The 23,022-nt window shown below is 42.8% G+C and overlaps 1 protein-coding gene across 1 annotated transcript in view; it reads right to left on the bottom strand.

Annotated features, from left to right (window-relative positions):
* Positions 1–775: 775 nt before the first annotated feature.
* LOC104498441 (ovostatin-like) overlaps positions 776–23,022 on the bottom strand; it is a 30,660-nt gene continuing 8,413 nt past the window's right edge. Inside the window, exons 11-35 of the mRNA XM_010141821.1 lie at positions 21,900–22,058; positions 20,868–21,095; positions 20,602–20,659; positions 19,400–19,545; positions 18,890–19,039; positions 18,080–18,250; positions 17,360–17,492; positions 16,000–16,099; positions 15,050–15,278; positions 14,329–14,455; positions 13,668–13,789; positions 12,957–13,008; positions 12,577–12,660; positions 11,419–11,595; positions 10,872–10,953; positions 9,819–9,975; positions 9,248–9,322; positions 7,787–7,952; positions 6,944–7,164; positions 6,290–6,505; positions 6,024–6,148; positions 5,753–5,843; positions 3,205–3,276; positions 1,820–1,922; positions 776–828 (exon numbers count right to left, since the gene is read on the bottom strand). Coding sequence (XP_010140123.1) covers positions 776–828; positions 1,820–1,922; positions 3,205–3,276; positions 5,753–5,843; positions 6,024–6,148; positions 6,290–6,505; positions 6,944–7,164; positions 7,787–7,952; positions 9,248–9,322; positions 9,819–9,975; positions 10,872–10,953; positions 11,419–11,595; positions 12,577–12,660; positions 12,957–13,008; positions 13,668–13,789; positions 14,329–14,455; positions 15,050–15,278; positions 16,000–16,099; positions 17,360–17,492; positions 18,080–18,250; positions 18,890–19,039; positions 19,400–19,545; positions 20,602–20,659; positions 20,868–21,095; positions 21,900–22,058 — 3,297 coding nt within the window. The remainder of the gene's footprint in view (positions 829–1,819; positions 1,923–3,204; positions 3,277–5,752; positions 5,844–6,023; positions 6,149–6,289; positions 6,506–6,943; positions 7,165–7,786; positions 7,953–9,247; positions 9,323–9,818; positions 9,976–10,871; positions 10,954–11,418; positions 11,596–12,576; positions 12,661–12,956; positions 13,009–13,667; positions 13,790–14,328; positions 14,456–15,049; positions 15,279–15,999; positions 16,100–17,359; positions 17,493–18,079; positions 18,251–18,889; positions 19,040–19,399; positions 19,546–20,601; positions 20,660–20,867; positions 21,096–21,899; positions 22,059–23,022) is intronic.

Here is a 23,022-nt window from a genome sequence, read left to right on the forward strand (position 1 = left end):
CCACTCCTGTCTGTGCCTCAAGATGTCACTGATGTCATTGACTGACCTGTCCAAGACATAAATTTTTTAGGTTATGAAATACGTTACAGCACCCAGTTCTAGATACAACAAGGAATGGAGACTGGGACAAATTGCACTGCCAATCAGAAGGTTTTATTTCAAAGAGCAGTAGAACACGAGATGTCAATCTGTAGAAAAACTTTCTTCCTAAATAGAGGCAAAAACTGCATAAAAGTTGTCTTCCTGTGACTAGAATTCTGACATCTGTAAATGATTCAGTTGTCACTGAGAAAGGTGAGGATGAAAAGTATTTCTTCAGAATCTTCCTTCAGGATAAATGGAAAGACCAAAACAAATAAAGTCTACAGAAGCAGTAGAGGCAGCAGATTATTCTCTGATCCTGGGTTTCTTAAGGGGAATCTGTGGCCAAGAATACATGTGTCAGGAGTTTGTTTTTACACAAAGCTCCCACTGGATTATAAGTCATGAGTTCCAAAATGATGGATGGTCAGGGCTAACAATTGCACAGTGTCTCCCTCGTTAGGAAAAGCGCTTTATCTGAAGTTTCCGATCCACACTGACCCCAAAGCTCTTTTGAAGAGTGGGCCAGAATGGGTCATTCTGATCTACTGGAATTTGGGATTTGCTTATTCCTCATTCTTCTATGTGCTTTTCATTGCCCTCCCAGAAACAACCAAGTCTCATCCTCTTCTGCCTCTACAATTGCTTGCCTGGTACCTTCTGAACTGTTACTTCTTCTGGCACGTATCTGGTTTCAGTTGGAAGGTGGAGAGCAGGGTGTTTTGTATTCTGCAAGGGCATATTCATCTGGAAAGAAGAAAGGAAGATTGCGTGTGCATGAGAGTGAGAATCATTCTGACCTCAGTCCATGTGCACCTGTGATTAACACATTATGAACCAAAAACATTTGACAGATTTTGTGTTAGTCATCCAATTGTCAAGGCACCACGTTTCACGGGTGCACAATCAGAACCCAGTGCACTCCTCTGGCCATGTTTGTCAGGATATATCATTGCTGAGGCCACAAAACATGTGCATCAGGTGGCAGAACATGTGCTCCAGGGTCACTTCTCTGGATAGTGCCGCTAATCTGCCAGGATGCTGTCCCAAAGGTCGTGCCAAACTTGAGAAAAGCACGGGGCAACCTGAGCCACAGTTTTGATATCAGAATTTCTACAACTGGGTAATGTCTGGTGCAATTGTGGTTTCTTGAGGCCAGATCGAGAAAGGTGGTCAGGAGCTTCATTTTCTAGTTAGGTGTTTAAACTTAGCCTGAGTTCAGTGGGACTGTCATTCCCACTTAAGCATTTAAATTCCACTAAGGAAGTGTTCTTTGACTGCAGTCTACTATGGCAATATAAAGCAAAGATACGAGACAACCCAGACCAGGGAAGTCAGGAACACTGCTGCCTTTGAGTTACTGATTATAACCATCGTGTTCAAGCTCTGGAAAGAAAGTGGAACCGCACTGCGTTCTGTATGTAGTTTGTATGAAAGCAGCTCCTGATGTCTCACTTTCTAATCTGCTTTATGTTGAAATGCAGCAAGAAATGAAAGGACAGGGAAGCAGAAACTGTCTATGCTCTGCAAACCCTTTGCAGTCTAGCCATCAAAAGCAGCAGAATCGCTAGCTTGCTCTTCACTTGTGTCTCCTGAGAAACAAAGGCAGCAAATGCAGAAAAGTGAAGAGCAGCTTGTACAGAGAAAGCAAGGGGAAACCCACTGTCAGCACTTTGTAAGTGCTGAGGTGAGTGCTTTGATTTCACAGGTTTTGCTCAGACCTACTGAGGGCACCTACCAGTTTCGTAGTAATCATATATATGTACTGGCACTGGTTTGATATCTGAGACAGGCAGGCTTTGTTCCACACTGAAGGAGAAGTTAATTTCCTTCTGGGACACCTGGAAATGGAAAACAAGAAAATGCATCAGGCTTTTTCTTTTCATATCTATCCCCGAGGCTAAGGTTGAACAGATGCATTTCTGGGTCAGACTGGGTGACAAAGTGCCATTCTACAGTCCTCTCCAGATTGTAAACTTGATTTCAAATCAGATTGTTGTTTAAAAGTTGTGGCTAAGTATGTTTTGTTGCTAAAATGGTGTGGTCTTTTTTTCTTCCTCTTTGTATTGCCACTGCCAGTTACCCCGATCATTCTCTGGTTCCTGTGGCATTCAGCACATCAGCATTTATCCTGTCATTGAAAGCCACTGCTAGTTTCTTTCCTTGCTTTTTCCCATCCAAAATCACTTTCAGCACTCCTAAGGAAACTTCTCCTCACTTTTCTCTCTTTAATCGCTTTCAACTCCAGATCTCCATCCTCCCCTGTGGTTCTATTTCTCATTCCACACTCTTGCAGCCAAATATCCCAAACTTTCCTCCTTACTCAGCTTCCTCAGCTTCTCAAGCTTTCTCTTGTGTGTCTGGGACTGTGACCCTCCTCCTCCCTTTGCCCTTGTTGTTATCTTGCTGACCTCTTTATAAGAATGGAGTCATGGACAGGGGCTCTGGAGAGCCTCCTGCATCACCAGTGCCCTGCTGGGTAAACTTTTCACATCTCAACATCTCAGCTTCTCTGTGAATTCAGAATACTGACTCCAATCTTACTTACTAGATCCTTGGAGACCAATTAACTAAAATCGTATTTTGAGAGGTAGATATTACTACTGCTCCTTTTTACATGCTCTCTCATTACCTTCCTGGTATTTTAAGATCCCTTGCATTTCTATTTTCATCTTTCTCCTCTCTCATTCCCTTTATCAACGTCATTGATGTGAGAGGACTATACCTTTCATACGGAAATCTCTCTAAAAGAGAGAGGATGATACCTACCCCCTGTAAAACACTCTCGGATCAAGTGATGAGAAGCTTCACTCAGAGGCTGAGGAATATTATGTAGACTGGGACCTTCTGCAATGCGGAATGCAACTTTGCTGTATTTGTGAAATGCTATTTAATCACACAGCACTCTTCACAAAAAGCCATGAACATGTATTTCTTCACTGTAGACTACAGGTACTGTAGTATATATTTGATGATATATTTGATGTTGGACTGAATGAAGTCCCTGTACATCTTTAAGACATGTGTATTGCTAAGCTACTATTAATGAGGTTTTTCTTTTATTTGGGAGCCTGTTTTAAACTTCCAATTTAATAAAACCAAAATGAAACCTCCCAAACTTACCTTTTGAAGGTAGAAGAGGATGTGGTTGTTCTTGATGTCCACATGATCCACAACAGAATTCTCATACCGAAGCTTTAAATAAAATCACAGCAATGTTATCACACTAAACTTGTCGAGGAGACTTACAGATACCGCTCTGAATGCCAAGTGTGTTTCAGGTGGCTGCCACGCTGCCACCCCGCCATCTCCTGACCAAAATAAGAACTGTTTTCATAAAATCACCAGAGCAAACCAATCACAAAGATAAACAGTTTTACTGGTCAGCTTTGGTGAGTGTGTCCTATCATTAACTTTAAAGTGCTTTAATTTCAATGAGAATTTACAGTCACACGACATTTCTGAAGCTCAGGCTGACTCACTTCCTAGTCCGTTGTATATTTTGAAAAGAAAAAGGTTGAAAAAATTTAGGAAAGCATAAAAGCAAAATTATTTCACTATAAAAATACACAAAACAAAAATATTCCAAATGCTAAAATGCAGCTATTTTTTTCCCAAGTAAATATAAAGAGGTGTAGGTTACCAAACAATGTCACATCTCAGTGGAAACATCTTCTGAAGAAAAGTTAAGATTTTCATACAGTTCTAGCCACAAAAGGAATTCAGGCTTGAATGCTGTCTGATTATAAACGTGCCCAGCTATGAGCAGACCCTACAATGAATTGCTTGAGGATCACGGCTCATGACTTGAAGCTTATGCACCTGTTGCAGAACCTAAGCTGCACTAGGAACTGAAACGAGGTGCTTATCAGTGCTCTCCCCAGCACTGTCATCACCATGCCCAAATTTTGGGATAGTAAAGGAAGAACAATGCCCACTTCTTCTCTGTTTGTTAAACTGTGCTGTAGAGAAAAGAATAGCCATGTCGAAGGGACAACATTGAAAAATGACTGTTGGAGCAATCTAACTATGGCGGTATTTCTTACAATGATTCTGTTAGGCTGTGTGATTAAAGGCTCATACACACAATCACTAAAGAGCACAGGGAAACCCCAGTTACCCGAGCAGAGCCACTGAAGCACCCTGACCCGGCACCCCCAGGGCTGCCACAGGGCAGGGACTAGACATACTGTCTGGGAGTGAGCGAGTCAGCTGCAGAGTATCCCTGGATCACCTTATGGACTTAAAGGGAACACTGCCTATAGGGGCACAGGGCTAAGTACGGGATGCTGGGGCTCAAGAGAGAGTTGTTACAGAATGTTTGTTTAGAGAAGAACCAGAAGAAATAAAGGGAGGGATAAAGTCTGACAGGGAGCGAAAAGGGTGGGAAAATGGGACAGAAGGGGTCAGTTGCATGTCAACAGGTTGATGGTCAGCATGCTTGTCTGGCCATGCCCTCCAGCTGGTCACCGTAGTCTCTCCTACATCCTTACTGAACGTAGTTCCTGACTGTTCTCCTGTGTGAGGAGCTCTCTATTCTGTGTGCACATCTGTGTGTATGAAGTGCAAGCCACTGGCGAGGGGACACAGGAAATGTGTGTCTGGGGTGCTAGCACCTTGGGATGCCAGAATTCAGGCTTGTGGCGTGTGGGTGCACACATCAGTGTGTGGTAGCTAGTGAATACAAAGCTGGACTAGACAGTGAGTGAGTGAAATGGCTTGGCAGCCAGCTCCTGAAGCAGGCATAAGTTTGGGCCAAAAGTTGAAGGCTCAAAAGATGTGAGGTGGCTACCAGAGGGACCAGGAGGTCCTGAGCGTGTTACTGGAGAGACCATAAGATCTTGGGGACAGATACTGGTCAGGCTATTGAGCTGGACCAGCTAGCGGAGACTCATTTATGCATGTTTGTGTACATGTCTGCATAAGGCTACTGGGAGACCAGGGAGAGGATCCAAGCCCAGCTGCTGCAGAGACGGCGTGTCTAAGGCTGGTTGCTGGAGGTACCAGCCATGCATACATGTGGGTGCTGGGAGGCTCAGTTTCGGCCACTGTAGTACGGCTGAGGCCTTGAGAGTGTCTTTGTCCAGGTGCCAGTGACTGGGTTGAACAAGGATCCAGAGGCAGCTTCTGGGCGGACCAAGTGTCTGAGGTCAGCTACCAGAGGGATCCACATTTTGTATTTGCATGTATATATACATGTGTGTGTGTGTGTGTATACATATTTATTTAACTATCTTTCCCACGAATGAGCTTTCAGACTGATCAGCCAGAAAGTGGAACAGGATAATAAGGCCATTTGTGCTGTGTTCGTGTAAGTGCTGTCTTTTCTGTCCCCGCTGATCTGCGTGGCCAGCCGTGTATGTATGTGTATACAGCTACATGTGTGTAAGTGCGCGTGCCTGCCGACTGGCAATCCACACTCAGCCTTGCTGTGGCTGGGGACATGAAGCTGCAGCAGTCTCACCTCTGATGGATACTGGATTTAGCATCACCTAACAGATTTGTCTTCAACAGATAGACAGCTACGGGACTGAGACACAGAGTATGTGACAGAAGGCTATGCCCCGGGACTTTACAGAATTCCTTTGGGGCTCCAATTTGCTAATCAGAGACTTTTTATAAACTTCCTATGTTTTCAGAGTTTACCATTCACTTTGCTCCCATTCTTTACCTTTTCCAGGGAAGATCTCACAGGAACAAAACCTGAGAGCATCTTCACATCAATTATAGCCATGTTGGAGACTTCGCGGTTTCCTGTGTAACTAAAATGAGAAAGGTTCTGTTAGTCTGTTCGGCAAATGGAGAGGAGATCAGTGAATGACATTTGCAATGATCCCCTTTGTCTTCCCTCGGCTGCACAGCAGCAGTTAACTGTCTGTTCTTAAATCCTTCCTTGGATGCTTTACCGAACTGTGAATGCAAGGTCAAGAAGAGGAAGTTACCTGGTGGAGAGGACAAGGTCAAACTTTGGTGGGAAGTTGCCTGTGCAGGACACATTGGCTGGCTGTACGGAGAGATAAAATCCTGCAACTTTTTTTGGCAAATGGATGTTGTATCTCAGGATGGTCTAAAAGAGATGGGAAGTGTGAGATAGTCACAGACTTAACATGTTTTTGTGGCTTTCGCATGAGGTATGGAGAGGAATGAGGTATGGAGGACACCCTGCTGAGTTCCCAGAGGGGTGGTGCTGAGCTCCCAGCTTGCTTACCTGCAGATAGACACAGCCAGTGCCGTTCACTTCCACACTGTAATTCCCTGGAATAGTGGGTAAGGAAGCCTGCTGCAGTAAGAAGCGGTTCTTGTCATTCACCTGGAAAGTCTTACTGGGAGACTCCATGAAGTTGACTTTGACTGTGTTAAGAGGTTTTTTAGAGAAGGTGAGGTATCCGTACTGGGCTAAAGCTTGGAGGGCAACAACAGTGTCCTGAAAAGAACAACATGATTCCTAATTAGATAGATACCCAGCTGTAAGATGGTGCGTGAGATCAGCACAGCTCATGTTTCCCTGATGCTTTGTCAGTGCTCATAAATGGCGGGGGGCTTGCAAAGAGCTAAGGAGACAAGATGTCTGGGGCAATAGATTTTAATAATCCCAGAAAACCTGGGATAATCCTGTGTCAACAGTAACCGCTGTCTACTGCTAACTTGAAACTCAGGTGAGTTCTCATTTCCCAGAACTAAAACATCTATGAAGCTGCCTATGAAGAGTATGATGTCCCCTGACAAGGAGACTTATCCTAGCACCATTCATCAGATATTATTCAAACAAATATGCAGTCAGGAAGATATGTCATATTATCAAGATTGAGCTTGCAGGCTAAACTGCTCCCAGAAGCTTTTTTGTACCACACCCAGTTGTTACCTGGCTGGAGGAGAAACCACCATATGGGTTTTGTTGTTTGACAAGCCAGTGCACAATGCGAGAACAGTAAGAGAGGTCTTCTGGAGTGAGTTTGGCTTTGTTGAGCAAAGCCAGTAGCGCATAGCTGGTCATTTCAATCTCAGCAGAAGGGGCACGGGAATAGAAGACAGGGACATGGTCCGCTGGTGGCTTATTTCCTCTCTGCCAATGAACCGAGCCACCTTGAAACAGAAAGGTAGGGTGTAAAAACATGGAAAAATGGACTTGCTGGTTAATTCACTACTGTATCACATGAGAGATAGGCATACAATTCCCTCTCTGCCTTTACCAGAAAGTTTTTTTCAAATGTCAGTGTCCTGAACTGAGTAAGTTTTAGTTTCAGGATGGAAAAGAAAACAGGAAGGGATGGAAAGAGAATTAATAAAGGGGCACTATATATGTAAAGAGAGGTTGAAGTGAAGGCAGTGCGGAAGAAGGATGCTAAGGCAGTTGTGGACTGGAGCACGTGACATAGTCAAAAGAACTGAGTTTCTTCAGCGTGTGGAAGAGAGGTCTGATGGGGGAACTAGTTACAATCTTCCACTATCTTGGACTAAACTTCCAAGGGTCTTTCCCAACCTACATTAAATCATAATTCTAAGAAAGTCAGGCCTCAGCTCAATCTTTTGTGAAGCTAAAAGAGGCAGAGAGAACTTCATAGAAATAAATTTGGTAGCATAGCAGGCATGAAATGGGAAGGGAGCAACACGAATGAGAAAACCGTCCATCAGAATACCTTACATCATGCCGTGGGCCATTCCATCAGCAGCTGTACTGCCTGTACCATGGCCATACGGCACTTACCATCTCTGGTAGCTGTCTTGTCCAGCTTCTCAAGGAAGAATTGGCTTCTTTCCTCTTTGTCCGCTAAGCCATAAGCATAAGCAAAGAGGGCCTGATTATACAGGCTGTGGATCCCATTGCTAAATGCAGTCTCCAAACAGTTCATGCCACTTTGAACAATAGGATGCTAGTAATACAAAACATAATAAAGGTGTCAGGTACTTCAGTTTGTGTCTCAGCATCTCTTTAAATATTTCCATCACTGCTTAAGCTGCCATCACTGACCCCTCATGCTAAAAATATACGTGATCAGTAGTATGTTTAAGGACCTACAGTGTGTATTCTGTAAAAAAAAAACCAAAAACAACATTCTTCCAGTGGTGCTAGGTTTTGCACTTATTTGGAGGCAGCATGGCTGGAATAACAGCGCACTGGTTCTTTTCCTGACTTGTGAGATGATTCACCTTATGCAGGTGAATCCTTTGCCAATTGGTTACTTTAGCTCTAAAATGTGGATAATTTTGACAGAACTATGCAAAGCATATTGAGACCTCATGATGAATCAGGTTCTCTCAGATGGATGTTATTACTTATTTGCTAGCTATATCTATCAAGATAACTCTTCACCTCTTTAGCTTTACAGACTATCTCTGTGAGTTCTACTTCAGCCCAGACACCACCAGCACACTACTAACATGTCCTGTTTATTCAGCTTCACTTAGAGATGTGATACCAGGTTTTGGAGTTTCTAGGAATATATTGAGAACTTAGTTCTTGTTGCTGAAGTTGATTCTGCACAATGTTTTTATCCTGCTGCTCTCAGGTACTTATATGATGCCCCATACCACAGTATCTGAGGGACCTACAAAACTCAGCATGCCTAGAACATATTTGTCAGATTGGGAACCATCCTTATCTTTCCCATTTTACAAAAAACCAAGTTAGCGAAAAAACACGGTCTCAAGGATATTCAGAAGCATATTACAAGGAACAGAACTTGTCTCTCACTCTCCTGTGCCTACTATTTCAACAAGCAGTTCATAATTTCCTTCCATTATTAACAATGACATGAGGAAATGGAAACACAGTTAGGGTCTAAATGCACAGAGAGAGTTTGTAGGACTGAAGATTTAGATAGCTTGGACTTTGGACTAGGCAAATTCTGAGAAAATTCCAATCTGGGCTGTGGATGGAGTGGGAAAATTCTGCATTTTGCACCTACGTAAACTACCACTGTTTAACACAGATGGATTCTTCAGGGATTTTTCAAATTAACCTGTAGGAACTGGATATGTAACTGATTTGTAACACTCATCAAATACTCATGGCAGGGTTCTGGAAAGAGACTTCTTCAGCTGACTCCGCTGTCCCGCAATCAGTATTTACTACATTGTTAAAGGATGTGGATGAGAGGACTCTGACTTGTGCGCTGCTTGACAAATGGCTGACTGGACTAAGAACATAACAGCACCAAATACCTACCGCAACGGAGTGTCCAGCCTCCAGCAATGCTGCCACGACGTAGGCTGTGAGAGAGTATTCACCTTCTTCTCCATCCTGAAGAAAAAACAAGCAAAGAACAGGTCAGTACAGATGTCTTAGAATGAAACAAAATATGACAATGCATATGAATTATTAATATTAATACTCATAGTTTAGATACTAGTTAGATCTGAGATCAGAAGTAATTTCTGTCTCCCTGTGTGCACAAGAATAAGAAAGATCAAGTTCACTCAGTATAAAGCCAAAACCATTTCTTGTATTTTCTTAGCTTTTGCACGTATTTCTTAGCTTTTGCACATATGCAATAAGCACATTATAGCCTGTGGCTGAACATGTAGTGCGGTGGTGGAAAATAAAACCTGAGACTCAGAAAGTTCTACTTGTTTCCACCTCATCATCAGACATAAGAGTCATGCCCTGCTTGTATGTGAGAGACAGGAGACTACTAGGAAGAGCAAGGGTGTGGTGATAAGCTTAGGTCTGGTAGAAATGATCCAAATCAATCCCTATGGCAGGGCTAGAAGTTTGGAATTACACCTGTCTCATTTACCTTCAAAGCATTGTTGAAATGTGACCCAGCGTTTTCAAAGCAGCCATCTGACTTCTGCTTGCTTGCCAGCCAGATCAAAGTTTGAGACTGGACATTGTCATCAATGTAGATGTAGCGCTTGGCTTGTGCAAATGACTTGTACACAAAGGCAGAGAGCCTGCAGGTGAACCAGAAACAGAAAACAGGTAAGATGTGAACAAGACCAAAAGGCCAAGAAGGTTTACCAGCAGCTGAATGTGCAAAGAAAATGTCATAAAATGAATTCCATGATGTCCGAGGTAAAAATTCAGGTGTTTTTATATTTTTGAATAAGTAACATAGTTAAAATCCTGATATTAAAAACTTACCTGAGGTTTATCCATTACTGTGCTGAAACCATTCTTTCACATCAGGGGTAAAGTATAGACACAGCTTGATGACTGATGATAGTAATTTCTAATCTTAATTAATAGAATTATGAAATAAACTCGCTGGGAAGGGATCTCTGGAAAGTCTCCAGTCCAACCACCCACTTACACTAGGGCCAACTTCAAAGCTCTGTCAGGTTGCCCAGTCTCTTCTCCAGTCATGGTGTGAAAATATCTCTCTCTGGACATTTGTGTCAGTGTTGCAGCCTTGTCCAGGGGAAGAGGTTTTTTTCCTTCTACCCAGTTGAAGTTTTCTCTGTTGCAAAATGAGTAAGGACAAGCTCTTGTCCTTAATCTATGCACCTCTGACAAGAGTCCGACTTTGTCTTTTCTACAGTTCCCTGCTACCTAGGTAGCAGAAAGCTTTATGTAAGTTCCTCATTAGCCTCCTGCAGGCTGAACAAACCCATTTCCTTCAGCTTCCCCTTGAACATTGTTCCCCTTGAACATGTAGTCCAGCCCTCAATCGTCTTATCATCCTTTTGTTGCACTCTCTCCAGTTAATTAATATATCCTTTACTAGGCGATCCAAATTAATTGAGCTATGTCCATTCAGTCTATTAGAAATAAGAATCACTTAACATTTTGATCATTTCTCAAAGCCTAAAGATCCTGTCCTAGGGGAATAGAAAGAGTCATCACTTACCATACACTCCCTTCCCTATCTCGTGTCCCAAAGGAGCTGTAGGATCCATCTCGGTGTTTGTATGACAGCTGTTTTTGGTACCCTGAAAACACAATAAAGACAACATATTTTCTAATCACAGAAGAGGATTAGTTCTGCTGTTTATTCAAATGAAACAGTAAGGCTTTGGGATTTAAAATTAAGTAGTGTATCTCTTGTGAATAATGTCAGCCACTATGAATTCCAGTTGGTTTTGCTTCTGGAAGTACGACATGCTTCATTGGGTGCTGTCATCACCTGCTCCTATGCCATGAATGTGCTGCTAGAAATCAGAGATCAGTATTCACACAGAATCACGGAATCACAGAATCATCTTGTTGAGGAGACCTTTAAGATCACCGAGCCCAACCGTTCACCCGGCATTGCCAGGGTCCTTAAACCATGTCCCTCAGCACCACATCCACACGTCTATTAAATGCTTCCAGGGATGGGGACTCCACCATGTAGAGCTTTGGAGTTCAGTGCACATAATCAGAATATTAGATGGAAGAATCTGAAATCTTCTCACCTGTGGATAAATACCCAGTACCCTTGATTCTGATCTCTTCAGTCAGCTGCCCAGTCTTATTCAGATAATCCAGGGCATAGATGTTGGGTGTGAACAAGGCCATATTCTGTTCGCCACAGCCATAAGGCATGTGGAGGAGGTTCTCCATGTTCCTCAGGGCTGTACCCAAAATGTCTCCTGAAGAATGAAAGATAGAAGACGGAAGTCAGATCAGTTCAAACCTATTTTTACCACACAGCATTATACTTTGCTTTGTATTACCTTATTATGAACCCAAGGGCAGTGACCAATATACAGTAATCACAGTAATGAAAGATCTAGAAGAAAGGCTGAAATGCCCCATTTTTTTATTTTCTATTTTGATGCTGGACACCTGGGAGGAACTGAGAATTTGAGAAAAAATTTAGCACTAATACTGGCTGGCGTGGGTTCTGAGAAACAGCTATGAGCCCTTAGAAGGGTTAGACTTCACTTCCCTTTAAAACCTGCTTCCCATTTTGTGTGTACGTGTGAGAATGATGCGTGGGGTATGATGCTGATGGACTACAGAGGCTGTATCGCACAGTATCAGCACATCTCACACTGAACCAGGCATGCAAAACAACTGTGTTTAGAAAGCAATCTGAGTTCAGAACCTCAAAAAATTTTCACTGAAGAGAACTGACAGTCTTAATAATTACTTAAAGATTTGTAGGGTTGATTTGGATCTGAAAGTCTTATTCTATAGGAACTTATTCACAGACAAGTGATTTTCATTATGTGAAAGCATAAATTTTAAATTACACAGTTAGCAATGTTCTGAAGTCTTCTTTCCGAGAAATCAATATATTTTTTGAAAAAAGCATTTCTCATCTTACTTTTCAGCTGACTTAACTTTAAGTTTTATTATACAGAATAGAATATGCTCATACAGTATAATCTGAAATGCATTAAAAGTTGAAATAATTTGACTGTTTGGTCCTCTTTTGATATGAGAGAATTCCAAACAACTTTTTTCTTTCGCTGCCATTTTGCAAAGCAGGAAATGTTTCCTCTAAAATCAACACGAAGTACTTCCTCAACATTGCATCAGTTTTGCACATCTATACATGATGGCTCATGGTGCAACCCAAGATAAATCCCTTGTACTTTTGTTTTTAGTCTAAGTACGGAACTTACCAACGACAGAAAAATAAGCTCTGGCTGATCCCTGCACTAGGTTTCTTGGCAGACTGAGAGACACTGGTTCAGAAATCATTTTGCCTGGTGAGAAAATGTAACAGTAAGGAATGTTAAAATAATTTTTTCTTCCAGAAGTCTACACTTTGTAAGCATTACCACAGTGACTGTTACGATCTGCAGTATCAGTAAGAAAATGCTGCAGAGACTTGCCCAATGAGTCAAAGGTAGCTTTGAAAACCCTGAGTTGTAGCCCAGGTCCTTGACCCTGAGACCCTCTTTCCTCCTTTGGAAGGGTCTCTAGTTTTGTAGGACAAAACCTACAAGACAGTGAAGCAGTTCCACTGGCTCCCTGGAATGAGCAAATGAACTTGCCTCACCTTTTGTACAGACGAGGGAGCTCTGAGTCAATTCCTTTTTAATCCCTTCAGGCTGTTTGATTGCAGAGAAGTGGTCAGGAGAAGGAAGGAAAGTGTAGAATATCACCATGAAACCACGATAATTTAACAGTGTAAAACAGTATGTGGATGTGGCTACCCAGACAGTGCACCCTTGTACCCAGTCCTCCTGTACTTCCACTAGAATACCTCTTGTTTATGGCTCCCTCTCTTTTTTACCCAACACCCTGTCCAGAGTCACCTTCATTCTTAGAAAGCAATTATAAAATAGACATTTCCCGCCTCTAGGAGGGACTCTGTCCAATTCATCTGCTTTATGATGCTCCAGAAAAATCCTCTTCCCTTTATATCTGCCCTCCACCTCCCACCCCCGTATTAGAGTCACAGGCTAAAGACACTTATAGGCACCATACCTTAAGGTATGGAATATCCTGCCTTCTGGCTACATCTCTACTGACATCCGTGGGGTGTCAGGGCATGTATGTTTGTGGTCCCAGGAAGGAGACAGTGGCAGGACAGTGGATGCCACTGATCATTGTGATTTACACTCTCCACTTGAAGAAGCCTACTGCACACAAGTCCATCTGTGTCAGCTACCTTGCTTCCTCGCACTAGCTGACTGCTTCTAACCCACAGCTGTAGGAAATGTAGTTTTCCACAAAGCAGAAAGCACATGCAGATTTCCTAACGTACCTCAACAAGAAGGGTTTGAATCAGGGTGTCCCTGCGAATTGTCTCCTCTTCTGGGGATGTGCTGTTTCCACTACCTTCGGTATTCAGTTTGGCCTCAGCAGTAATGGTGAATTTCACCTCACCTGCAAAGCCACCCATCAGCCCAAGAAAAGAAAGTTATCCTCAGTGTCTACTGTTAGCCCTGTAACTCCTTTTTCTAAAATACAGTGTTGACTTGAAGGCAGAGTAAATTAATGGAGCTGTAAAACCGGGGAGGAGCAATGTCCTCTTTGCCCACTGAGAATCCAGTTCAAAGTTATTAGCAAATTTTATTCTTACTGAATACAGTTGGTTAGCTGCAAGACCACCAGCTGAAAGATCATAGGCACATGAAATCCTGCCAGTATTTCATACATAAAGTGGCAAGTGAAGAGTTCTTTCTAAAATGGACATGCAATGGACTACCAAAAATCAGAAGAGATAAAAGAACAGAACGATTCACTGCTCATTGAGTGCCCCTAAGGGAGCTGTAGTAGAGGTCCAGTACGAAATCTGTGGAGCAATCGATGGAGCTGTCCAGAAATGCCTGCCTATGGATTATTGATGCTACATTAAAGGGTGGGAGGACAGAGGCAGAAAGATCAAATGGGAGTATATTAAGGTGATAAAAAGACAAACTTACCGAGTTTGAGGGGGCTAACAGCCCAAATATAGGTTTTCCTTTCACCGGCACACAGCCTTGCTGTGTTGCCCTCTGGTGAAAGGATTTCTGCCTCGTAGTCACTCGACTTTGCCAGTACGGCACTGATCTGAGACAAAGGAAGAAGGAGCAAGATTACAAATGAGGTAGGTAGGGTGCCCCCGAAGTTATGCTGCAGAACAAGGAAGACTTGCTGGAGAAGCTATTTGTCATCTGAATCTGTGGGGTGGTACCAGGACAGAAGCTTGGGCATTTTTCTGAGAAAGTGGCAAACCTGTCTCCTTTGCACCACTGTTACTGGCTGCCTTGGACAAAAGTATGCTAAGGTGTTTGTGCCCATTAGTCATATCTTATGAGTTACTGGTACCTACAACATACTCAGTATGTGTCGGTTTTTGCACAGCACAGTACCCACACCCTCTGTTCATGTTCCTCTTTCAGGAGCAAAATGATGGACAAAATTATGTAGGGATAAGGAGCAAGTTCTTATTTTCCATGGACCAGCCACAGTGATCATCAGCCACATTTTCCTAAGGTCATGACACAGGGGTGAGTCCAGGGGGAAAAGGTGAGACACTAATGTGTCAGGCTAAAGTGCAAGTCAAACACTTATTTCTGCATTTCTGGTGCGTTACTCAGGAGAATGCTGGAATCTCTGGGAAATAGACAAACCATAGAGGAAATAAAAGGGAACTTGATGTACCTGGATGCATCTGTTAAGGTAGTTGAAGACGTTGGCTATTAAATTAAACTTTTCCCCTCGAATGACAGAATATGGCAAGGTGAGATCCACAAAGAATGGTAGGAATGCTCTCAGTGAAACAGGGGAGGAGATGCCAAACCCAGCATCATCCTGCACACAGAAAGCACTGGCTTTCCATTCCGTGATGGTGTCAGGAATGGTGTAAAAGACATTGACCTCTCCCCTGGAACTGAGGAAAACAAGAAAAACAGAATGAGAAATGATCTTTGACATTTTCAAGCCAAATTATAGAATAGGCTTCCTGCCTGAGTTAGTACCTCTGTTTTCATCTCACTTTCTGCAAGATACCTCTCCATATTTTAAAAAAACATTATAAAGCTGGAAGTAAAGATGAAGGTGCTGGTGAACTACGTGTTAAAAAGCACTTGAAAGAATATTCAGGTTTTTTAATTTACAATTACCATTTGTTTAAATACCATAACACCCAAACATACAGATTAGAACGAACAAATTTGTATTAATGTTTTAGAATGGCCCCTGGATACAGAGTTAAGATTAAGATACTCTCATTGCAGATGCTGTGATAGGCTGGAAAGAAAAACAAAATAACCTGAGTTTTCTGCTGCTGAACTAAAAATTTGATGAAAAATAAGAAATTTTGCTCCTGATCTTTCTTAAACAAATGCTTTTATTTCACTCTTAGCCCTTACTCTTTTTCCCCATCAGAAGGATGGAGGCAGAGCACAGAACAGATGTCACTCACAGCTCAGGTAGGTTTGACACTGTCTGCAAGGTTGGGAGCTCAACAGTCACTGAGCAAGATGGGAAAAGGAGACCTGCATCTACGTAGTAGACATGTTCCACGGCTTCCTCTAGAATTCATTTCAGCAATATGTATCAACTCAAAAAACCCCACACAGAAGGTAAGAAGTGAAGATAAAAATACTCACTCTGTATGAACCAGTTCCCAAATCCAGGTCTCAGGGAAGAATTTCCGAACAGTGTTAACACCACCACTACCAGTACCACCACCAGCAATCCTTGACTCATCTAGAAGATGATTGAGTATGGTTAAAGTATAATATTAGAGGTTAGGCCAGAAGAATCTGAACTGCTCTCAGAAATGCTCAACACCATAAATAAACACTAAGTAATCCATATGAGCATTTTTCTATTCTTGTTACCATAAAATACAGATACAGGGTATGGGAAGAAATAATTTCTTATCTATTTTCTTTTCCCAAGGGAAAATACTAGAAAATACAGTTATTTCACAAGACATTTCACTTCACATCACATTGAAAGGCATGTTTCCATCCTCTAACACTTGCTGTCTTTGATTTAGAAATAGGCAACAGCAGCCAGTATTGTCTCCAAAGTTTATAATACTTTACAAACCTCCCCAAGAACTCAATCATTTCTACCCTGTCCAGTAGTCAAAACTGGAGCTGAAAAAATACTTTTTTCATATAGCCGAACTACAGGCCTGATATTAGGAACCAAGGTCCTTTTTCCAGTTTTACCATGGACTCATGAGGTCCAACAGCTCATTTAGCATGGAGGTACCTCAGGTTTCCTAGCTGTATTTTATTTTGCTGGACTTACATCAAATCACAGAATCATTGAAAAAAATCTAGGTTGGAAGGAACCTCTGGAGTTCTCTAGTCCAATTTTCTTGAAGTAGGACTAACTTCAAAATCAGATCATGTTGCTCAAGGGTCTTGTCCAGCTTAGTTTTTAAAACATGCCAAACCTCCAAAACCTCCTGGAGAATCTCTTTTAGCGTAGCACAGCAGTCATGGGGGAGAACTTCTTCCTACTGTTGAATAGCAATTTACCTTTTCCCAACCTGTGACTGCTACTTCGGCTCTTTTGCTGAGCATTCTGACTTGGAGAAAGATAATCATAACTCTTGCTGATCTATAAAGGCTTCGGAGACTACATGCTAAGTTTGCCAAGTGCTGCATGAACCCTTGACATTGGAAATGGCCATTATTATTCTGCATTGGCATTTCCTTTTAAATATTTTATTCAATTGTGATTTGATGAAAGGTTCTGACCTGAAAAACCCTGAAAAACTAATATCAGCTTGTGAAAGCAGAATCCCAGGTTCCATCTTTTCTACATGCACCCTTACTGAAGTGAGAGAGAATTGCAAGGTCTGTCAGAAAGAGACTACTTGAGGCAGACTGGGATGCATAGACCTATTCCCCAAAATATTCTCAACATGCTGTCCGTTATTTTATACAGGCAACAGTGTTGAAAATCAAATAGACTGGGACCGGAGATAATGTATGCAACTTCTTTTACCTGAGCTATAGCTATTGCCATGGGCGACACTATGTTCAAAATAGCCAGGGTAATCTTCCATATCTGATTTGTCTTCGTTGCACAGAACTGGCTTCCGTAGCACATTGTTGGTGAAAACTTTCAGGCCCATATCCTGCATGTGAAAGAATATATCATGTCACTCAGGGCATGCACTAGATACCACTGCATGCCACTTTTCCCACCTGTGTTATCATACCTCATCTCTCTCCTCCCTCCTCACATCCCATCCTTTTAACTCTGAATGTCACAACACTTCCTCTCCTACCTCTGTCTTTCTTACGGAGCAGTCACACCTGGTGATCTGTGAAGACCAGTAGCGATGGGGCTTATGTTATGTCTCAGACCATGGGGCCAGCGGGGAGTGGAGACAAGTGTAGCAGGAACCAAGGGGCCTGCATCAGGCTCAGATCTTTACTAGGAATGCCTGAAGTCATGAGCCAAGGCTGTAATCCTGCTTAGGAAATGTCTACTGAAGCATGGGCAGGATCCCAGCAAATGTATCTAGTAGCGATTTTCAGTCTTTCTGAGTAAGAGGTAGGGATAAGGTGGCAGAAGCTGGATGATCAGAGACTTTAGGTGGTCACATGCATCATCTGCCTTCTCTTAGTGGTAAGAATCACCACCTGAGAAGGCTGAATGCTAATGAGCATGAATTCTTCTGGAATACCCCCCACTTAAAGAACCACGCAGAGCACGTACCCTGAAAATCCTGTAGACGTCACCATCGCGACTGACATTCACAGGTTCATAGTACAAGCCATCAAAAAAGGTGGTTTTGACTGGGGTACACCCCTCTGGCTTGTCATCTTGCAGGTTGAGCCCGTTATAGTAATAGCCGTATAGATCACTCACATGTTGTTGGTAATACACCTGGGAGGCAAGAATGACTAGGGTAAACACAAAGAAGGTCTCAAGCAGGTGCAAAATTGCATATATTCAAAGCTTATGGTGGCCCCTGAGCAATCCTGTAGACTGTAGTGGGTTTGCCTAGTGATGCCTACCTAGAGACAAATAAGCAATTTAGCTGGTGATACAAAAGAAGTACTGGACTCTATCTTCCTCCTTCTGAGCTGCAATGGCTTTGTGGGATGAACCTGAGCAAAAAACCTGGAGATAAACTCCTGAGTTATGCAAAGAGGAGACTGGAGTCTGACAAGATACAAGCTGGCATCTACATTTTGTTTTGGGCCCAAGGTCTATCTGAGTCATAAAATGAAATTTTAACATAATCACTCCCCAAGGAGGAACTATGTTTTCAAGGAGTTACATTAGGCATATTCTTGGGATATATTTTACACTGCCATACTTTGCAAAAGTAAATGTTCTGCTGTAAATTTCTGTCTCTAAAGCATACAACTACCATAGACTGTACTTTAATCACGCAGATGTCTGCTTCCAAGGGAAAAAAACAAACATCCAGCCAGCAGCAGAAATATCACGGGTGGGAACTGGAATGTCGTTCTGGATGATCCAAGGTTAAAAGAACACAGGGCTGGGGATGTGGCTTACACTTTCAGCAGATAATTCACGCTCAGGCCGAAGAAGAAGAACGCTCTCATCTACAGCTCGCAGGGCACAGTAGGAGTTGGCAGCAGCTTCAAGGTGGAGACTGACTTTAGAGCCTGGGAGACCCTCCTTCTCAGAGAACTCAAGCTGGAGCTAGAAATTCATAAATTCCAGACAACCACTCAGAAACTGGGAGAATCAGCTTGGCACATAGATCTAAATCTCACCTTTCACCAGCACTAACTCTGTTCTCTGGTGCGCTAAGTTCCCATTGCTAGATGGCCCTTCTGAATCCCTGTTCTGTAAAAATTCACAACAATAATAATCCCCTAGTCACCCCCCTCTCCCCACTCTATTGAGAATTTAGCCTGAGTCTAGCATACATATCAGTTCCAGGGACAGCTCCTCATGTTCCCAGGCACATCCGTACCTTTTCCATTCCCAAAGGCCATTCTTAGTGCAGGGCAAAAAGCCAGCTGATATAGCCCTTAATAGGAAAGCAAAGGTATTCACCTTGTTTTTGAAGCATACTTCACTGCGTATCCAAGAGCTGTCAGCCACTATCTCCCCATGAGGATGCAACGTGTAGACCAACAGTCTGGCACTGGGGGCAAGCTTCTCAGTGACAGTCAGTGTGATGGTGAATGTACCTCTTGAAGCTGTGGAAGGAACACGGAACAGGGGAGGAGAAGCCAAGTAAAGAGATTAGACAAACTGCAGCTTTGGTGGAAGGACCACATATTTATCCATAACCAACCAGCACCTTTACAAAACAGGGAACTGGATATTGGAAGATTCATCTCTCAGCGGCTGAAGAACAGCTCCCATCAGCAAGACAACAGATGTAAAATGGAGAATGCTGAGAGCAGGCTACTTTGCAGAGAGGGGTCTTTGAGTAGAAGTCTTCTTTGAGTAGAAGTCAGACAGGGAAATCTGCATGGTTGCTATAAGAAGAGCACAACTGCCTTTGGATCTCAAACCTAGAACCTCCTACATCAGAGAGGATAGGCCAGTCTCCTGAGCTAAGTCTTTTAACACTTAGAAATACAAAGTTCATATCTACATGGATGACGACTACTTCAGCAGAGGCAGGAAATCAGCCTTAAAATGAAAAATGTCAAATACTAAACAACAAGTCCTACATGTGGAGCAAGGCTTACATAAGCCACCAGCTGAAGACTGGAAATAGACCAGGTTCTGCAAGAAAAGGTATTTGTAACAATGAAAGCAATGAAAGACAAAGAATGAAGTCCAGTTTGCTGTGATGGGTAGGATCACTGTCATCTGGAGACTTCTGGAAGTGCAATGAATTCCAAGCAGTTAACTGCTGTCAAATGAGACACCTATTATTTCAAACTTTAAGAAGTTTTAGTCTTCTAATTGGTGAAGACTAGGATGTCACAGAATAACTGTGAAACTGTAAATACTCCTTGGCAAGAAATAAAAAAGAAGGTTGTCACATTCCTCGTGTTTGGTCACAACAAAGTTTTCGTATTTCAGCTAACAAGGTACATTTGGTTATGGTACACGGCGTTGGGTAAATGCTGCAGCAAAAGCAAATGATACTGTGAGTGGTGACAGGCCATGGGGTTTAAGAAGTAGCACCTGGTTTAGCCACAGTTTTCTGCTTTCATCCCTTCTTACAAAGCTTACTGATGCTCTGGTGCTCAAAACAATTCTCCGAAGTATCAGTAGTAACACGGTTTAGAACTTACCGCCAGAGATGGTGACTTGCTTCTGGCCACTGAGAATAATTTTTCCTTTTTTCATCACCTGGGCATAGAAAAAACTCATGAGGTAGGATCAAAAAAGTCCTCTCCCTTCCCCCATGAAATAATTGATTTTAAGTAGTATTCTGAGAGGCTTTAAAGGCCATCAAATCGAAGTGTGATCTGTAACCACTGTCTGGTCTGGAGATTTCTGCCTTACATAGCATTCAAGAGAATGTTAAAGATGTTTTGGGAATCAAGGTAGCACTTACGACATAGTAGAAGTCTGTGTGACTGGTATTCCCGTAGCCCTCTCTGTTCAGGACATAGTGAATGTTGATCGTCTGCTGCTGGCCACAGCTGAGCTTCTCCTTCACTTGCTCAATTTTCACAAAGCTGTTGGTCCGTGAGTAGAAACGCCGGACAAAGAATAAGGCTTGGGGTTTATTGTCCTTGCTCCAGATGAAGAAATCTTCACAGTCATCTGTTGCCTGCCTGACCTAGGAAGCAGAAGAGTCATACACAGGAAATCAACAAAGTGGGAAATCAGAAAATGGCAGGCAGGCAAGAGGCAAACCCATCTTCCCTCTAAAATAGTCAGCTGGGAAACTGATTTTGTGGGGCTGTTTAAGCCCAGAGCAAGAGTTGGTGTGAAAAATTTGTGCTTTACCAGTCCAAAGGAGGAGGCCTTCTGGACTCCTTAATGTAGCTAGTCACCTATGGCCTGTCGTGGCAGGGAGGTTATTCGAGATTCTTTCAGGCTTGGGACAGGTTGTATAAACTGCTAGGTCTTATTGCGAGTTAGAATAGCATTGTTTTCAAACAGCCTTTTTTTTCTTAGCTCTTCCCATCACTCCAGAGAAAAGGCTTGATAACGTGAGAAGACCACGCGATGGTAACAGGCATGAGTCTGCCAGCAGAAATGCAGAGAAGCAGGCAGCAGCAGGGAAAGAGGCTGGCGTGCACCCAGGCTGGGTGGAGAAGGCAAGGCAGTCTGTGAGGCAGGTCCTGTAGTGCACAGAATAAAGAGAAGGAAGATGGCTGCAGAAAGGTCTTCTGAGAGGAGGGAAAAGCAGGAAGGTGCTGAAGATCACTACAGCCCAAACACTCCTGGGGTGCACTTTGCCGCTTGTCAGATTCTGGTGTTTTCTCATACTAGTTCCACTCAGGTTGCAGGTGTTGGTGGGTTGACTGCCTACTTTCCTCATCTGAAACAATCCTTCCAGCACTCATCAATTGCTTCTAATATCTCTCTCCAATGAAGTATTTTTTCAGGAATTAGATAGAAGTCTGCATTTACTTACACTCAACTTTAAACTGGGATCAAAGAAGTTGGACGTGTCAATGGAAAAAGCAGCAGTGCCGTTCTTGTCAGTGGTGTAGTTGGCCAGATATTCTTCATTGAGCTCCAGGAGGACAGTCCTATCAGCAACAGGCTTGCCATCCATGTCTGTCACAGTGATCTGAACATAAAGAATACCCATGAGATTCAGAAAGAAAAAAAAAAGAATGGGAAATGCTTTGTTCACCAGAGAACACTCGACCACTGAGGACAATTGCAGGGAGTAGAAATCAACAGTGAAATGCATTTAAGAGGCAATTGCTCCTCAGTGTTTTGAAGAAGCAAGAGACCTGTGACAGGCAAAGGCAGGCAATTCCCATCACCACAAGGACAAACTGTATGTCACAGAGGGAGAAGGGTTTGTTTATATACATTATCTTGCATAAGAGATTCTTTTCTCTGTTTCCCTTCAGCGACCATTAGTTCAGTGGACCATCACGTAAGTGAGAGATAATGGTTTAAATTCCTACCTCATGCTGTCCCTTCCCGGGCAAATAGAACCAGAGCTACTCCATAGCACATACTATTTGGAGAGCACTGATTAACAAACCTAAAGCAATCAGATGACTTCATGACCACAGGTAACCTGTGGAGCTCAGTAGCACGTCCCAGCTCCTGGTGTCTGTGCATAACCTCTGTCCCTGCTGCATATCAGGACAATGCTGTACAGCTCACTCTCCTTTCTCTGCCTGGGTTTATCCTACATGTGTAAGGTCCTAAGAAGTCAGAATGTGCTCCAACACCTCTAGGGCTTTAAGTAAACATCCCTGGGACTGTGTGATGCAACACAGGGTAAATTTTATTTTCAGTTTATTTACAGCTGCTGCTGAAGTAGTTTCTTGCAGAGTCTTCTTCCCCATTCACATGATCTTTCACTTACCCACCTTTTAAGCATTTTCCGACTGTGTCAGAAGACAGACTCTAACACTCCAAGTATGATATAACTTTCTTATTTTCTCTAGAAGCATCTAACGTAAGGAGAGAACTATGCAGCAGTCACAGTCATGCAGCATTATCGCGGGAAGCTGTTAGCACAGAGTTACGGGACAGCCATAAAGGGGGTAGTACAGACACCAATACCTGCT

This window comes from Buceros rhinoceros, unplaced genomic scaffold (genome assembly GCF_000710305.1).
Source record: "Buceros rhinoceros silvestris isolate BGI_N320 unplaced genomic scaffold, ASM71030v1 scaffold3088, whole genome shotgun sequence".
In the NCBI taxonomy this organism is placed as follows: domain Eukaryota; kingdom Metazoa; phylum Chordata; class Aves; order Bucerotiformes; family Bucerotidae; genus Buceros; species Buceros rhinoceros.